Source organism: Mobula birostris, chromosome 5, assembly GCF_030028105.1.
Source record: "Mobula birostris isolate sMobBir1 chromosome 5, sMobBir1.hap1, whole genome shotgun sequence".
NCBI classification, from domain to species: Eukaryota; Metazoa; Chordata; class Chondrichthyes; order Myliobatiformes; family Myliobatidae; genus Mobula; species Mobula birostris.
This window is the reverse complement of record NC_092374.1, coordinates 156,282,339-156,300,729: the sequence shown is the minus strand read 5'-3', so window position 1 is coordinate 156,300,729 and position 18,391 is coordinate 156,282,339. Positions and strand designations below refer to the sequence as shown.

The window sequence follows — 18,391 nt, the reverse complement described above, 5'->3', positions numbered from 1 at the left end:
CAGACACCAGCACAGTTTAAAGGAACAATGGCTTCAAGTTTCAAGTTTATTGTCATAGGCACATATACCGAGGGGGAAAAAAAATCCATGAAAGTTAGCTTTTTGCATCAACAGAAAGAAAGCGTTATGTGTCACATAATTTAACATAAACTTACTGTATGTTAGCATAAGTTATACATAACCTGCACGACAAAACAAACTGAAATAACTATTAATGCAAGTTAGGAGTAAAAAGTAAGATATTCCGAGATAGTGTTAGAGGTTTTCAGATTGATTCAAGAACCTGGCGCCAGTGAGGAAGGAGCTGTTGTTAAACCTTGAATTTTGGGTCTTTAGGCTCCTTACCTGATGGCAGCATTAAGAAGGGGCATGGCCTGGACGTTGGGGTTCTTGGTGATGGTTTCCTGAGATAGAGTCTTTTGTGAATGCCCTTGATGGTGCAGAGAGCTGTACCCATGGTGAAACTAGCTGAGTACACCACTCTCTGTAGTTTTTTGCATTCCTCTTCACTGGAGTTGCTATACCAGTTTGCAGTACAAGCAGTATTAACATATAGCAATGTCTGTGGAGTGGGCTCTTGTGTGATTAGATGGTTACTCACGTAAGCTAGAGATCTTGTTCCTACTTTCTCAGAGGCATGTTTGAAAGTTGCTACTGGGGTGATGTCGGATGTGTGTCAGTCACTTAATGGTGAGAAGTAGTGTTGGTAGGCAGGGGTAAATAACAGCTCAGTCGGGCTTCTACAGCAGTTCCTGCTGAATGGAGTGAAGCTTGTAGGAATGAAGGCAAAAATAGGCATTGTGCATTTGGGAACTAGGAAAGACAAAGGTTGGAGAAGGGTAGGGAACATTTTAAATACACGTTTGTTAGGTGCTGCACAGTATTATGATGAATTTTCCAGTGAACAAGTTGGTAAGTTGGTTTATTATTGTCACAGGTACAGTGAAAAACATAGTTTTTCATGTCATTCATAAAGATTTTGTCATTACAACAGTGCATTGAGGTAGTATAAGGGAAAGCAATAACAGAATACAGAATCAACTATTACAATTACAAAGAAAGAGCAGTGCAGACAGACAATAAGGTGAAAGGTCCTGATGAGGGAGATTGTGGGGTCAAGACTCCATCACGTATAAGAGGTCTATTTATTTGTTAACCTTGAACCTGGTGGTATGTGCTTTCAGGTTTTTGCATCTTCTGTCTGACGAGATGGGGGAAGAGGCAACATCTGGAGTAGGAGGGGTCTTTGACTATATTGGGTTCTTCACCAAGGCAGCAAGAAGTGTGGATAGGGTGAATGATGGGTAGACTGTTTTCCATGATGTGCTGAGCTGTGCCCACAATTCTCTGCAGTTCTTTGTGGTCTTGGACAGAGAAGTTGCATACCAAGCTGTGATGCATCTGGATGGAATGCTTTCTATGATGGATGGATAAAAATTGGTGAGTGTCAAAGGGGACATGCCAATCTCTAGTCTCCTGGGAAAATAGAGGTAGTGGTGATCTTTCCAGGCTGTGGTGTCAATGTGGTTGGACCAGGACACATTTACTCCTCAGAACTTGAAGCTTTCATCATTCTTCACAACAATGCCATTAATGTAAGTTGGAATATGAGCACCATCCCACCCACTTCTTGAAGTCAGTGATCAGCTTTTTTGTTTTGCTGGCATTGAGTGAAAGGTTGTTGTCATGACACCATGTCTCTAGGCTCTCTATCTCCTTAGATTCATCATTACTTTAGGTTCAGCCCACCATGGTGCTACCAAATGCAAACTTGTAGAAGAAATCAGACAGTTCAGAGTTCAGAAGCAGTACAGGAATTAATCAGTGCTGATTGTTCTGGGAAGCGCCCAGTGAAGGGTGACGTGGAATTACTCTCCTGACAATTCCAAAGAAGTTGCATTGCATGTCACTTGATGTGTATCTGATGCCCGTCAGAGTGATGCACAAATGAATAAACTCTGTTGAATTTGGCGAGTGACATGCTTCAGCCTGACATAGTTCTTGCTTCATTTCAGTGAATGGTACAACACGGTTACTGGATATTCAGACCACTATGTTTTCGTCAGCGATGATGCCAGTTGAACTAACCATTTCTCCCCATCTGTTCATGTATCTGTCCAAATGTAGAGTCTTTCTATCAAGACCTGCTTCTACCACCAATCTGGAAAGAGCATCCTAGGTGCCTGCCACACTCTGTTTAACACAAATCTTGGCTTACAAGTCTCCTTTAAACTTTGTCTCTCTCACCTTAAACCTATGCGGTTGTGTATTTCACTCTGGGGGAATAAAACAAAGGCATTGCAAAACAACATTATATAAGTAGACTTTAAACATTCAAAGGATCTATCCTACACAAGTTTGAATGTTGTATAGCAGATTTCTGTGGAATATAAATGCTTGAATATTGATAAAATGAAATTTGTGGACGTTATTTAAGGTTGTAATGTGCTTTGGTGTGTCAGAAACTCGTACAGCATGGACGCAGGACCTTCAGCTCGACTGGTTCATGGTAACCAAGATTCCCAACTAAGTTTGGCCCAAATCCTTCTAAAATCTCACTAACCTTATCTGTGGCCAACTTCCTTTTAAATGTAATGCACCTGCCTCATTCACTTCTTTGGCAGGTCCTGGTCTCAGGTTCCTGGGCATCATTATTTTACAGAATCTCAAATGGGAGGACCATATCTCCTCCATTAACAACGAGGCTCGGCAGTGAATGTACATTTTTTTAGCAGTTGGTAAAATTCCATCTTCCCCAGAACATACTGGCTGCCATCATCAAATCAGCCATGACTTTTTTGGTTTGGCAGAACATCCTCTCACATTATAAGGCAACTTCAGTGAACTGTCTGGGGTTAGTGGAAAAGGTTATTAGCTGCAGTCTACCTTCACTGCAGGACTTGTATGTGTGCAGGACAAACAAGCAGGCAGGAAAAAACCTGCGAACCTGTGTCCAGTTCTGGTCACCTCACTATAGGAAGGATGTGGAAGCATTGGAAAGCGTACAGAGGAGATTTACCAGGATGCTGCCTGGTTTAGAAAGTATGGATTATGATCAGAGATTAAGGGAGCTAGGGCTTTACTCTTTGGAGAGAAGGAGGATGAGAGGAGACATGATAGAGGTGTACAAGATAATAGGAGGAATAGATAGAGTGATAGCCAGCACCTCTTCGCCAGGGCACCACTGCTCAATACAAGAGGACATGGCTTTAAGGTAAGAGGTGGGAAGTTCAAGGGGGATATTAGAGGAAGGTTTTTTACTCAGAGAGTGGTTGGTGCGTGGAATGCACTGCCTGAGTCAGTGGTGGAGGCAGATACACTAGTGAAGTTTGAGAGACTACTAGACAGGTATATGGAGGAATTTAAGGTGGGGGCTTATATGGGAGGCAGGGTCTGAGGGTCGGCACAACATTGTGGGCTGAAGGGCCTGTACTGTTCTATGTTCTATGTTCTATGTTCAGTCTTTTCCAAAAGCTTCCTTATGGAACGTGCTATACTACTACTACTACTACTACTATTACTACTATTACTACTACTACTACTACTACGTCAACACAGGCCTGGGGGGCCGGTATCGGGTACGATGACGGACTCTCCACTTCTCCCCCTCCCTCATCAGTGTGTTCAGTTCATCTACATTAGCCACGCCGCTGTCTTCTAGGAGCATGTTGACCATAGTCTTGGGAGGGCACCCAGGTTCATCCTCCCATGCTTGGGCTCCCATATGATGACTAGGCTGGCAGGTAGCTTGGGGTGGCGTAGACAGTGCCCCGCTAGTTGCAGTCTTCTTGCCTCGATTTTAGCGTTGAACATCAGTAGGTCTTCTTCTTCTTCTTCTTCTTCAGACGCATCTAGGCATATTTCAGCCCTCCGCAGGACGTGTAATTAATTATAGAACTTCAAGGAACTCAAATTCTCGAATACAACCTAGTCTCACGTATAAACTGAATGATAGACACTTCAATCAGATGTTGATTCTCTTGATGGCCAAACAAAGATTGAATAGAAAACCAAAATAATTTTAAGCCAGACAGCCTCTTGAACAACATGCTTCTTTCAATTTTGTATCGATTACAGCTCAGCAAAACATGCTGGACTGTCTCTGGACTACCACAGTCACATAATCCAGTAGGATGTTTTCCTATTATCTTTAAATAATAGATTAGCCCACAATGCCCCAACCTAAGTCTTGTAAATTTCACCATATCTCTACGACTTAAAAGGGAACAGTCTGAGACCTTTTTAACTAGTGGGTGACTGGAAAAATAATGCCTGCCCCTTAATTCATTTTTTCCAATCCTCCTGCCACTTCTTCTCTATACCTTTTTTAATCCTATTTCTCAATTCTGCTCTGCCTAGAGGAACTCTAATTTCTACTTGCCTGCTCTGTAAGGAAGACTTCGCAATGCCATCCACAATTTCATTTCTGTCCAACCCAGCATGCCCAGGTATCCATGAAAATCTAACTGCACAACCCATCTTCCCTACTCTAAACATCACTAAGAGAATCTCAATAACTATGTCAGGACGAGCTTTTGATTTACTCCTACTCATCGGTAGGTCGTCATAGAGCTCGACGTTTGTCATGTGCTCTTGCCAGCTCACGTTAGGAGCTATCCGGAGCATTTGTGTGTAGCAACCTTCTAGAGACTTTCGCATAGTCTTGGTGGAAAATGCTATAGGCCTATTAAAACAAAAAAAAATCATGACATCTTCAGTTTCATCCCCCAGGTAGTTCATCAAAATGACCATTCTAGTTCACCCCCATCCCTTTATTATAACCCCTTTCACTGCACTGCACTGTAAACACTTTAAATCACATTTTATAATGCTGTTTACATTGTAAGTATATAGTGTTATTTATGTACATTTTATTCCATATATGTATTTTGAACTCCAACTTTATTTTTTGTATATGGCTCTTTATTCTTTATAATTGTTGAATGCTATTGGTTTTTGTTGCATGCCACACACTGACCAACAACACCACATCAAATTTCTAACACATATGTATATGGCAAATAAAGTTGATCCTTAATCCTTGATCGTTCCACATACTGACACCTTGTGGCTGAAAAAATTGCTTTTGCTCTCACCTTAATCCTCTAGTTTTTAAAACACACAAGATGCTGGTATAGATGCTATGTGACCTACTGAGTTCCTCCACCATTTTGTATGCGCTGTTCCTCTCGATCTAGATTTCCCCAACTCTGGGGGAGAAACAGCATGCAATCACGCTACTTACATTCCTCTCAATTTTATACACCTCCGTGAGATCTCATGTTCTCCTATGCTTCAATGAATAAAGTCCCAAATTTCTCAAGTTCTTTCCTAACTGAGTTGCTCGAGTACCGGCAGTATCCTTGTAAATCTCCTCTGCACCCTTTCCAGTGTAATGTCTCCTTTCCTAGAGAAGCGTGAGCAAAACAGAAAATAGTATTCCAGATGTTGCCTCATCAACATAACGTTGAGAGATATGGTCTTGTTGCTCAAAGTAGCAATAAGCTGCATTGTGTTACGAGAGATGCAGGCTCGTACTGTGAGTGTTACTTTAAGAGTGCCTAAGTGAGGCGGGACTATGACGTCAGTCACAAGCTGCGGCAGCCAGCTGCAGACTTAAACCTACAGAGAGAGAGACACAAGCTGTTGGAACTTCAGCTTGTCACTGCTATGGTTTGGAACTCTTCGATGCCCAAAAGATTGGGTTGACCATCGACAGGCAGTGCACAATGGATGTGAGACTGTCACTTCGAATAATCCATATGTGTGGATTTGCTGGAGTATCCTGTGGTATCATTTTTGTTGGCCCTTTACCTGGAATCGGGGTGTTGTGGTAACCACTTGAAGACGATATTCCTGTGACGGTCACCTGGGTGATATTTCTAAGTGGATTTCAGAATGGCTCGACGGACAAGATCTTCACAAGACGGTTATTTCGTTTACCCAGAGGGAATTTGTGGAATTCGATGTAATTGCCCACTCTCTACATTATATCCTGGATTACAAATCTCTCCCCTCACTCACTTATTTTGTGGATTACTGGATCTTACTAACTTGCCATCTTAAGACTTTAGGAATTGTTCCTAAGCTTGATAGTTTGGGAACTACATATACATACACATATATACGCGTAACACAATTAACTTCTGTTTATTTCATTTGTTACTATATTTTAAGTACATGTTAAAAAAGATAGTGATTTTAACGTTAAAACCTGACTCAGTGTGTGATCTATTGCTGCTGGTACGTAACAATTGGGAGAGTGTTGGATATTGAGGGCAGAGGGATCAGAATGGGAGTGAGATGGAATGAAACTGGAGGGGATGAGAAGGACATGGTGACCCCGATCTCCATATGAGGGACACATCTTATGAGCATCATATTAAATTGAAAGAAGCAGAAATCGCTGTTTCACCTGAAGCAAGCTGGTTCAATAAGAAAGATTACTTGGCACATTTCAGATTTCTGACTTTGGTTGTCATGTTACTACTAATACAAGGGAGTGATTTAGGTGATTGAAGGGCAATATAGGAGATGATGTCAGGGAGGTTTTGTATACAGAAGTGATAGGTGTATGGAATATGCTGTCAGGGATGGTGGCATAGGCAAATACATTAGGGACATTTAGATAGCTACATGAGTGATAAGAAAATTGAGGGCTATGGGAGAGGGAAAGGTTAGATTAATCTTAGAGTAGGTTAAAGGGTTGGCTCAGCATCGTTGGCTAAAGAACCTGTACTGGTCTGGACTATTCTATATTCTACAGTAAGTACTATGTTAAGACCTGATATAGCAATAACTGAGCTGAAGGCACCTTTTAAGACACCAAGAACACAAAATGGTAGCCAGTCTGTACTTCTGCTTTTGTTGTTTCGGCAGAGATCAAAGTCTGCAGTACCGGTGGTGAGGCCCAAGGACATACAGTCAAGGAAGGTGCAGGACCACTTTGAGTCAGTGTACTGGACAATATTCAGGGATTCATCTTCAAATCTGAATGAATATGCTACAGTTATCACCAACTTCAACAATTCTGATTGAAATTACAGACGGAATCAGATGCACTTCGGCTCTGGCAGGCTTTGCAGGCCATTACCTACTACAAAGCAAAACCTAACATCATGAATGGCAGTGATGTTTCACTCTCACATGAGCTCTACACCTTTTATGCACGGTTTGAAAAGGAGAATAAAACTATACCTGTGTGAATCCCTGCAGATCTGGCAAAACTGTGATCTCCATCCCAGAGGCCGACATCAGAACGTCTGTCAAGACAGTGGCCCTTGCAAGGTGCCAGGCCCTGATAAAGTACCTGGTAGGGCACTGAAAACCTGTGCCAACCATCTAGTGGTCTAGTGGAGGTGTCCAAGGACATCTGGAGTCTCTTACCGCTGCAGTCGGAGGTTCCCACCTGCTTCAAAAGGGCAACAATCATACCAGTGCCCAAGAAGAGCAGGGTGAGCTGCCACAATGACTATCACCCAGCTCCACTCACATCTGCTGTGATGTTCTTTGGGAGGTTGGTCATGGCCAAAATCAACTCCTGCCTAAGCAAGCACATGGACCAGCTGCTATTTGCCTGTCACCACAATAGGTTGACAGCAGATGCAATCACACTGGCTCTCCCCTCGGCCTTTGGTCACCCGAACAATAGCAATACCGATGTCAGGCTGCTGTTTATTGATTACAACTTAAGTGCTCAACACAATCACATCCTCAATTCTAATCAACAAGCTCTTAAATCTGGGCCTGTGTACCTCACTCTGTAAATGGATCTTTGATATCCTTACTGGAAGACCACAGTCAGTGTGGATCAGTAATAACATCTCATCCACCCTCACAATCAACACTGGTGCATGTCAAGGATGTGTGTTTAGCCCACTGCTCTACTGTCTCTCCACTCATGATTGTGTGGCTAGGTTCAACTCAAACACCATCTGTAAATTTGCCAATGACACAACTATTGCTGGCAGAATTTCAGATGGTGACTAAGAGGTGCACAGGAGTGAGATAGATCAGTTCCTTGAGTGATGTCGCAACAACCACCTTGCACTCAATGTCAGTAAGACCAAGGAATTGATTGTGGATTTCAGGAGGGGGAAGTTGAGGGAACACACATCAGTCCTCATCCAGGGACCAGCACTGGAAAGGGTGAGCAGTTTTAAGTGTGTGGGTATCAGCATCACTAAGGATCTATCCTGGGTCTAACATATTGATGCAATTACAAAGAAGGCATGACAGTAGATATATTTTATTCAGAGCTTGTGGAGACTTGGTATGTTATCAAAAACACTTGCCAATTTCTACAGAAGTACCATGGAGAGCATTCTAACTGGTTGCATCGCTATCTGGGTTGGAGGGGCCACTGCACAGGATTGGAAAAACTTGCAGTTAATTGTAATCTCAGCCAGCTCCATCATGGGCACCAGCCTCCCCATAATTGAGGGCGCACTCAAAAATTAATGCCTCAAAAAAGCAGCATCCATCATTAAGGACTCCCATCACCCAGGACATGCCCTCTTTTCATTGCTACCATCGGGGAAGAGGTACGGGAGCCGGAAGATACACACTCAATGTTTCAGAAACTCCTTCCCCTCCACCATCAGATTTCTGAATGGACAATGAATCCATGAATACTACCTCACTACTTCTTCTTTCCCTTTTTTTGCACTACTTACTCAATTTAATTTGTTAATATATACATTGTAATTTATGGCTTTTTATTATTATGTATTACAATGTCCTACTCCTGTAAAACAACAAATTTCATGACAAATGCCAGTAATATTAAACCTGATTCTGAATTCACGTGGCATCTGTGAAAAGAGATACCATCAACATTTGGGAAGACTTAATGTGGTTTTCCTGTATTTTCTGTTTTTGTTTCAAGTTTCCACCACCTGTGGTTTTATTTGATGTTTGCTGTGTGAGGCAGCAATTTGCTTTTAATAACTTTTGAATCAGGCATTGAAGATTTATGGTGAATATTTTGCCAGGGGAATGCTCCAGGTTGCTAGTTCTCAAAGACTTGGTCTCAAGTGCATGACTAAATGGCTATAGAGGCGGTTACAGTTCAATGTAAAGGTTAAACAGGTCTTAACTGGAATGGGAATTAGTTTATTATTGTTACATGTACTGAGAACAAATCATTACACTGTGCCTTGATGTAGAACTGTAACAGAATGCAGAATAATGTAGAACATACACTCAGTGACCACTTTATTAGGTACAGCCATACACCGGCTTGTTAATACAAATACCTAATTAGCCAAACAAGTGGCAGCAACTCAGTGCAGACATGGTCATGAAGTTCAGTTGTTGTTCAGACCAAACATCAGAATAGGGGAGAAATGTAACCTTAGTGACTTTGACCGTGGAATGATTGTTGGTGCCAGATGGGGTGATTTGAGTCTCTCAGAAACTGCTGATCTCCGTGAGTTTTCACACACAACAGTCTCTAGAGGTTACAGGGAAAGGTGCGAACAACACAAAAACATTTAGTGAGCGGCTGTTCTGTGGGCTAAAGTGCCTTATTAATGAAAGAGGTCAGAGGAGAATGGCCAGACTGGTTCAAACTGACAGGAAGGCAGAAATAACTCAAGTAACCATGTGTGCAGAGGAGCATCTCTGAACCTTAAAGTGGATGGGCTATAGCAGCGGAAGACCACACTGGGTCCACTCTTGTACCACATAAAGTGGCCACTGAGTACATATTTAAAATTCATTTGGTATAGAAGAAAAGTTAATATCTGTGACGTATAATTAATCTCAATCCTCATTTGTAGGCTCTTCTCTCAATAAACTTCAACACAGAGTCAACAGTGTCAGCCATTTCCCACTGTCCGTAAGGCAGCCGCCAAAAGCAACAGCATATGTGAGCCCAACCGTCAGCAACACCAATGGGATTCACACATCGGTCAGTTTGCATTCCATCTCGAGCTCTGGCATCCCTTTACCGAGCAGGCCTGGAACCACAGGGATCCCAGGTCGGAGTGGCCTTCCCAGACCAACATCCACTATCGGAAGCAGTGGGATACCGAGGAGCAAGTTAGCTCAACCAGTCCGGAGGTGAGTGGGTCTTTCTCTCAAAATAGGGAGTTATTGATCAGTGTACAGAATAGTGAACTTTATTCCCGGTTGTTGGTGGCAAGATTTTGCAAATTAACAGAAGATGAAAAGCGTCAGGATGGTTAGCTGAAGTTATCAAAGGATTTTAATTGGGAGTCCAGAATATTAATGTTTGGATGCTGACAAAATGAAACTGCTGGACTTGCCATTAAATCCAAAAGGTTGTAATGTAGCATTTTGGATGAAGTATATTGTTAAAGCTTGTATTAAGCTGTATTGTAACTTTGTCAGATACTGAAGACAGATAGATTGGAAAAGGAGTGAAAAGGAGTAAAACTGGCAGGTGATTAGAAGACACTCTTACTGACTGGTGTGTCCTGCAACATGGTTACCCAATCTGCATTTAGTCTCCACACTGTAGACTATGAGTAGCATGTTGATGTGACAGAAGCATAAATAAATTGTGACCTCACTTGTGTGGACTCATTTGAGAAGTTGATGACACTTGATCTTTTTCCCACGTATATTTCATTGAGGTTATCTCATAAAGCTCACTGGACCTTTATTGTACTGGGGTAGTGATATAATATTTATTTACCAGCCTGTGAGAAAAAAAACACAATAATAGTTTTACAGCTAAATGCCTGTACTCTAAATACTAAGCCTTCAATCAAACATACTTTAATAACATTCCTCTGATGTTTTCTCTTTGTTTCCCAGAAGTGATGGGTGAGTTCCATTGCTAGTTATCCTGTAATACCACCTTCAGTAACCGTCAATATTTGATTGCAGTTCTACATAAAGCACTCAACATTTTTATAAATATTAAGACATGTCTAAAGAATGTTGATTTAAAAGGTTACATCTGTTCCTGCTTGCACTTGCTATATGTTTTCTCACTCATTAATTAATTCTTATGTCTGCAATCTCAGGGACAACCTGTCTGTCCAGTTTCATAATTGTACCCTCTTGTCAATGGAGGAGTTTGAGTGTGGGAGGATGTAATTACTGTGCAATCCATTTTAAGTGCAACCATAATAGAAAAGGAAAATAAAGAATGATTCGTTAGTTTGAAGTCAGGGATAAATTACATCTGAACATCCTGATATGAAGCACCTTGCGGTTGGTGTGACCCCATTTTACCAAAGACTGCTGTTAATGTTGATACTCCATGTGCGATAACACAGCAGAATGAATGCAATGAAACCATGTGTCGTAAAGTGCAACAGAGCATGCAGCAACTGTTGTGTAAATGATACATGTTATGGTCCACTGGTATTTGAAGTATTGCCTCAATCAGAATGGAGGCTTGGTGGTCTGTGATTTAATTTATGCTCTTTTGTTTACAGTTTTCTTCAGCCTCCAAAGCCCATAACTGCACTCAGTTCTCTTAAGGACGGAAGCTGGAAGGACGGGTGTTATTGACATTTCCTGCTACAGAAACTGTTGAGGCAGAGAATCATGAGCTGCCAAACAATGATGCCCAGCTGGCTGGGTTTAGATACATCACAGGATATTTGTAGCTACAGTTAATTTCAGTGAAAGTGCAAAAGACAAGGCCACACCCCCAGAATTACATATGTTTTGCTAATAAAGAAGTACGACATGAACTAATGATTGTAACATTGCGCTTTCAAATATCGGCCCCGTGCATTGAAATTATCTCAAAGTTGCAGATGAAAAATTGGTACAAAATGTCTTTAAATCAAATTCACCTTCTTCAATGCTCGGTTTTAATTTTGGAACGGCAATCAATATTATGGTGAGCAGTCTGCCATAGTTCTTTTTAAGGAAGTTCAGTTTTATCTATGTTGAACAGTACTTCAACAAAACAGCCTGTTGAGTTGCCATGACTTCATTTTAACTGCGTTGCAGGTTATCACTTGTTAAGCAAAACTGTAATACCCGAGTTGTAGGAAGCAACTTTCAAACCTCCAATCATACTTTGGATGGGTTTAGAAGTAAAATTTTCCTAAAGTTGAAATAAATAATTCATGAGTTTTAGATACTGTTGGTTTTAGTTCCAAAACTTTTATAAATGTGTAACCTTATGAGCAGAAATTGTTAATGAATATCATCCGATAACATTGATTAAGACACTTCAGATGCTGGAAATCTGAACCAAAACCATAAAATGCTGAATATACTCAACTGGTTCAGCAGCATCTGTGGAGAGAGAGAGAGAGAAAGAGAGCGAAGGGAAGAGAGAGAGAAAGAGAGAGATCTAATGTTTCAAGTCAATGACTTCTTATCAGAAATGGATGAGAGGTCACTGACAAGAGAAAGTGAAGACTGATTGATTTGAAAAATTGATTGTATTTTGGTTTTCTAATATCAAATGTTATTTGATGCCTGACCAAATTGCTTTGTCTATTTTTCCTTATGATTGATCCCACTACATTTTTAAAATGCAAGCTAGAGTACAACTGGTAGCATAGTGACTACTATCTTCCATAGTAATGAAGGATTAATCATAAAGTGTTAAATCTCTCCAATGCTTTTGACAATATTGGTAATTATCCCTAAACAATTAACATATCTTGTTATGATGCTACAACTACATATGATTGTAGTACAACATAAATGTTTCTTAACATTAATTTTTAGAAATTGAGATTGAACTTTTCAGTGTTTCTAGCCATAGTTAGATGTGTGTGGAATATTTATGAAAGACAATTTGATTTTATTAATTAATATATTACAGTTATGTTTAAAAAGTATAACTTCCAAAAGCTACTTGAGATGAAGTCACCATTAACTCAGAAACCTGGACTGAAATTTTGTTGTAGAACCAATTATTTTGTGCACTGTAGCTATACTTTATTTCTGTAGCTCACAAGTACCTACAAGGTTAACATATCTGTGATAGTCAAATATGAACCTTTTCTTTTGCCATAGTTCACATCACAAAGCCAGAAAATGTCAGCCCCAATGGAGTGTAACAAACATTCAGGGCTAGGGAAATTCACACAATGCTATCTAATTCCTGACTCACTTATTGGTTTTATGAATGTTAACTTATTCTTTGTAAATTATTTGTGTATGTCAAACACTTATGATGAAGCACATTGCACTTAAACCCAGCAATGACCATGTATGCGACAGCTTGACAGATTTTTTTACAACAGTAAGTGAGCATTTTGAAATGTTTTATTAATATTGAGAACAAGGTGCACTTTTTAATGACACTAAACAGCTTAATTTTTATAGACGTTTTACAGGATAACTTAAAACATATTCATCTTGTAATAATGCTGTACAGAGGTATGACAGAAATGTCAAATACATAATGCCAATTACTCTTGCATTTTATTAAATATTACTTATAAAATAAAATACGTTATTGCCAATGGATGTAGGAATGTACTGATGATTTTATGCAATAAATGTCTTTTTCTTCCCTGTGGGTGAGTTATTCTTTACATGCTGGCAGGCTTTAGCCATGATCAGAAATGTTATAATCATCTTTTTTTTGCCAGGTTACAGGTTTGCAATCATATATGTTATATACTTATGTGGCAAATGTAACGTGCTTGTCTGATTTCATTGTTTCTTCTCAATAATTCAACATTTCTAACGATTAACTCCTGAGACATAGCACATAATGTGGTGAGGCGGAGATATGTCTCTACCAAAGGAGGAGAAAGGAGCTCTTTCCCACCGCCAGGCTGCAGGTGAGCCTTGGGCACCTGCTTATCCCCTGATCAGGGTGATGTGAAGCCATGGGAGCAGGTGCTGGATGGTCGTACGAGTAGCGAATGCACATCACAAGTTTGGCTTATGTAACCACTGACTCCAGGCAGATTATCTCTGAAGAGTATTAATAATAGCTGGAATCACCTGTCTTGTAAGGACACTGCCCCGAAGAAGGCAATGGCAAACCACTTCTGTAGAAAAATTTGACAAGAACAATCATGGTCATGGAAAGACCATGATCGCCTATGTCATATGACATGGCACATAGTGAAAGAATGAACGTAACACAAAACAATGTTGTACCAAATTTATTAATCCACCCTAACAAAACCAGCCCCTTCTGCCTACACAATGTCCATATTCCTCTATTCCCTGCACGTCCTGTAGTTTGATACTTTATATCTCCCTAAAGTAAGGGTATTTGTAGATATTTATACAAGATTTGGCAGATTTGACCACCCAGCCAATACACTTTTCGTCCCTCTTCCCTCCGGGAGAAGGCTCAGGAGCTTGAAGACTCGTATGGCCAGATTTGGGAACAGCTTCTTTCCAACTGTGATAAGTCTGCTGTCTGACCCGGATCTGGGCCGTACCCTCCAAATATCCGGACCTGCCTCTTGGTTTTCTTGCACTACCTTACTTTCCATTTTTCTATTTTCTATTTATGATTTATAATTTAAATTTTTAATATTTACTATCAATTTGTAATCCAGGGAGCGGGAAGCGCAGAATCAAATATCGCTGTGATGATTGTACGTTCTAGTATCAATTGTTTGGTGACAATAAAGTATGAAGTCTTAATTTTAGCTCAGCAATCTTGAATGGCCAGTCTCAATATCATTACATTACCATCTCCTGCTCTGCTCCTTCCCTCCACCATTTTCTATTGGCTAATTCAACTCTATCTTTCACTCCAGATGAAGGGTCTTGACTCAAAACATTGACTATCCATTTCCTTCACAGATGCTGCCTGCCCACTGAGTTATCTGCCAGCTTTTGTGCATTGCTCCAGATTTCGGTATTGGCAGTCTCTTATCCAAAGAAATATCTCCGACAGGGTAAAGCCAAATGAGTAAATATGGCTTACAGAGGCAGATTATGCTTCCTTTTCTGTTTTGTGCTGCTGAAACATGACTAGAGCAGGGCGGATAATACTGACAATATCATAGATGGGTGACAGACTTAAATGGGCAAATCTGATAAAGGTATAAAGCAAGGACAAGTTACTTAAAGTTGGAGTGTTTGTTGTAAATTCCGTTGAAGTGTGCCTAGACAGAAGGTGAGGTGTTCTTCCTCGAGCTTGTTGGCCCCTATTGCAACAATCTTGGAAGGGATAGACAGAGAGGGGAGAATAGGAGATGGACGGAGAATTGACGTGGCAGGAAACCAGAAGGTCAGAGTCACTGCTGTTGACCAATGTAAAGTGATAATCCAATATGCATGTTGTTCTTCCGATGTAAGGAGGGCTGCTGCTAAACACTAAAAGCAGTGCACCAGATTGGCTGCTGTAAACTGCCCCTCATGAAGTTGAGAATCTGGGAAAGGGTGGGGCCATGAAGTGGACAAAGAATTGGGGGTGGTGCCATCTTAGGTGTGGAACAAAGACTGTTCCACATTGGGAGGCTAACTGAGGCTCATGTAAGTGTTCAAGGCTCCAGCGTTAATTTGTAGCAAGTCAGAGGAATCAAAAGAGAAGTTGTTCAGGGTAGGCACAAGTTCTGCCAGGCAAATGAAACTGTTGGTGGAGGGAAGCAGTTGGATCTTTGTACCAGAGGGCCTTCAAATTGCATCGGTGCTACTTCCTGCACTTGTGCTGAACTCATTAGTTTTATCATCGTTGATACCACCCTGCCCTCAGATTCATATAGACCGTTTTCTGACAACCCGCTTCCTTTACTTGTTCTCTGTTTCCATCTCAGAGTCAAACTGTCCACTGATGTTTATTATAAACATCCCACCCGGCCTCCTGTAGCAGCAACATCCCTTCCTCTCATTTTCTCCTCTGTGGTTCTGGCCTCCAGGTGAGGCTTTCTGCTCCAGGGCATCTGAAGTGTTTTCAGTCAGGAAACAATCCTTTTTCTTCACTTTTGAAACCCTCACTCACCTTCCCTCCATTTCCCAGCTCTTACCCTTCCATCTACACAGAATGGCAGGAGAGTTTCCTTGGCCCTTACCTTGCATTGTACCAGCTTAAGCATCCAGCACATCATCCTTTTTCACTTCTGCCAGCTGCAACTTGATCCCACCAACCCAGCCACGCCTTCCCATCCCCAACCTTCTTTGCTTTTCAGAGGGGCCACCCTCATGACTCCCTGTTTCACTCATTCATTTCTCACCGAACTCTCCCCATCCCCTGGCACTTTCCTCTACAAGTATATGAGCTGGCATGCTCGTCCCTCCTTCACCACCATTTAGGAACCTAAACAGCTCCTCCAGGTCAAATATTCATGTGCACTGCCTCCAACCTTTTCAAATGCATTTGGTGCTCTTTGAGTGACCTCTTTCACATCACTAAAACTTAGTGCAGTACATGTGACCATTCTGTGGAACATCTACAGTCGGTAGTCATTCTGATCTCCTGGTTTCAGACCATTTCAACTCTCTTTTCCATTCCCATTTTATTCTCCCCACATTCCCATCAATTCCTTTCCTCCCAAATTCTCAAATCCACAAGGCACAATTTACAGTCAATAACCTGTTTTTGGGATGAAAGGTATTGGGAGGAAGCCCATTCAGTCACAAAGCAATCTCTATCCAGACGGCTCTGGAGGTCAGTATCAAACCTGAGTTGTAGCTGTGAGATGGCAGCTCTCTGCATCTTGCCACTGTGCCACCCCCTCTTGCCGCTTGCCATTGATGATGATGACAATGTAATGGGTAATTGGTTTATTATTGTCACATGCAGTGAGATACAGTGGAGAAACTTTATTTTGCACGCCAACCATACCGATCATTTCAGAACATCAATACGTCATGGCTGTACAAGGGAAAAGCAATAATGATATGAGGATTATAGTTTTACAGTTATAGAGAAAGAGCAATGGAGGCAGAGAATAAGGTGCTAACCCACGATGAGGTAAATAGTGAGGTCTATCTCATCATACTAGGGTACTATTCAGTGTATTTATAACAGCATGTTAGAAGCTGTCATTTAGCCTGGTGTTACATGCTTTCAGGCTTTTGTATCTTCTGCCTGTTGAGACAGGCAGAAGACAAGATGTCCGGTTTCATTGTACCAGAGGTCCATTCTATAGTCTTATCATGAAGGACCGTTCAACAGGTCAAAATACGAAAACTAACACCACGAGATTATAATCAACCCAGAGCATTTGCATCATAGAAGATGAGAAACTGACTTTAAAATGCAAGTATGTAACAGGAGGCGATCCTTCAGGGATTCATCTTCAAATCCGGATGAGTATGCTGCAGTTGTTACTGACTTCATTAAAACTTGTGTGGATGAATGTGTACCTATGAAAACTTGCTGTATATTCCCAAACCAAAAGCCATGGATGAGCCAGGAGTTTTGTCATCTGCTGAGGATCTGGCTAGATCTGTGCCATTAGGTTTGGTGACACAGGTCTGTACAAGAAAACCAGGCATGACTTGTGGAGGGCTATTTCAAGAGCGCAGAACAATTCCTTTCAAGGTTGAAGGTGACGTTGGAAGCACAACAGCCCTGGCGAGGTTTACAGGACATTACTCCATTACTCTTACAGAGCAAAACCCAGCAATGCTTCACCACCAGATGAACTCTACGCCTTCTATGTCCCCTTTGAAAGGAAGAACATCACTACAGCTGTGAAAATTACTTATGCATCTGGTGAGCCTGTAATCTCAGAGGCTAATGTTACTCTATCATAGGAGGGTGAACCCTCGCAAGGCAGCAGACTCCAATGGAATACCTGGTAAGGCTCTGAAAACTTGTGCCAACCAACTGGTGGGAGTATTCAAGGGCATTTTCACACTCACTGCTATAGTCGGAAGTTATACTTTATACTTTATTGTCGCCAAACAATTGATACTAGAACGTACAATCATCATAGCGATATTTGGTTCTGCGCTTCGCGTTCCCTGGAGTACAAATCGACAGTAAATATTAAAAATTCAAATTATAAACCATAAATAGAAAATAGAAAAGGAAAAGTGAGGTAGTGCAAAAAAACCAAGAGGCAGGTCCGGATATTTGGAGGGTATGGCCCAGATCCGGGTCAGGATCCGTTCAGCAGTCTTATCACAGTTGGAAAGAAGCTGTTCCCAAATCTGGCTGTATGAGTCTTCAAGCTCTTGAGCCTTCTCCCGGAGGGAAGAGGGACGAAAAGTGTGTTGGCTGGGTGGGTCGTGTCCTTGATTATCCTGGCAGCACTGCTCCGACAGCGTGCGGTGTAAAGTGAGTCCAAGGACGGAAGATTGGTTTGTGTGATGTGCTGCGCCGTGTTCACGATCTTCTGCAGCTTCTTCCGGTCTTGGACAGGACAGCTTCCATACCAGGTTGTGATGCACCCAAGAAGAATGCTTTCTACGGTGCATCTATAAAAATTAGTGAGGGTTTTAGGGGACAGGCCAAATTTCTTTTGCTTTCCCAGGAAGTAAAGGCGCTGGCACTGGTTCTCATCTACTTCAGAAAGGC

The 18,391-nt window shown here is 41.4% G+C and overlaps 1 protein-coding gene across 1 annotated transcript in view; it reads left to right on the top strand.

Moving 5' to 3' along the window:
- Positions 1-13,469, top strand: part of slain1a (SLAIN motif family, member 1a) — a 137,816-nt gene extending 124,347 nt beyond the window's left edge. The window contains exons 6-7 of the mRNA XM_072258757.1: positions 9,783-10,065; positions 11,415-13,469. Coding sequence (XP_072114858.1) covers positions 9,783-10,065; positions 11,415-11,490 — 359 coding nt within the window. The 3' untranslated portion in view covers positions 11,491-13,469. The remainder of the gene's footprint in view (positions 1-9,782; positions 10,066-11,414) is intronic.
- Positions 13,470-18,391: the final 4,922 nt, after the last annotated feature.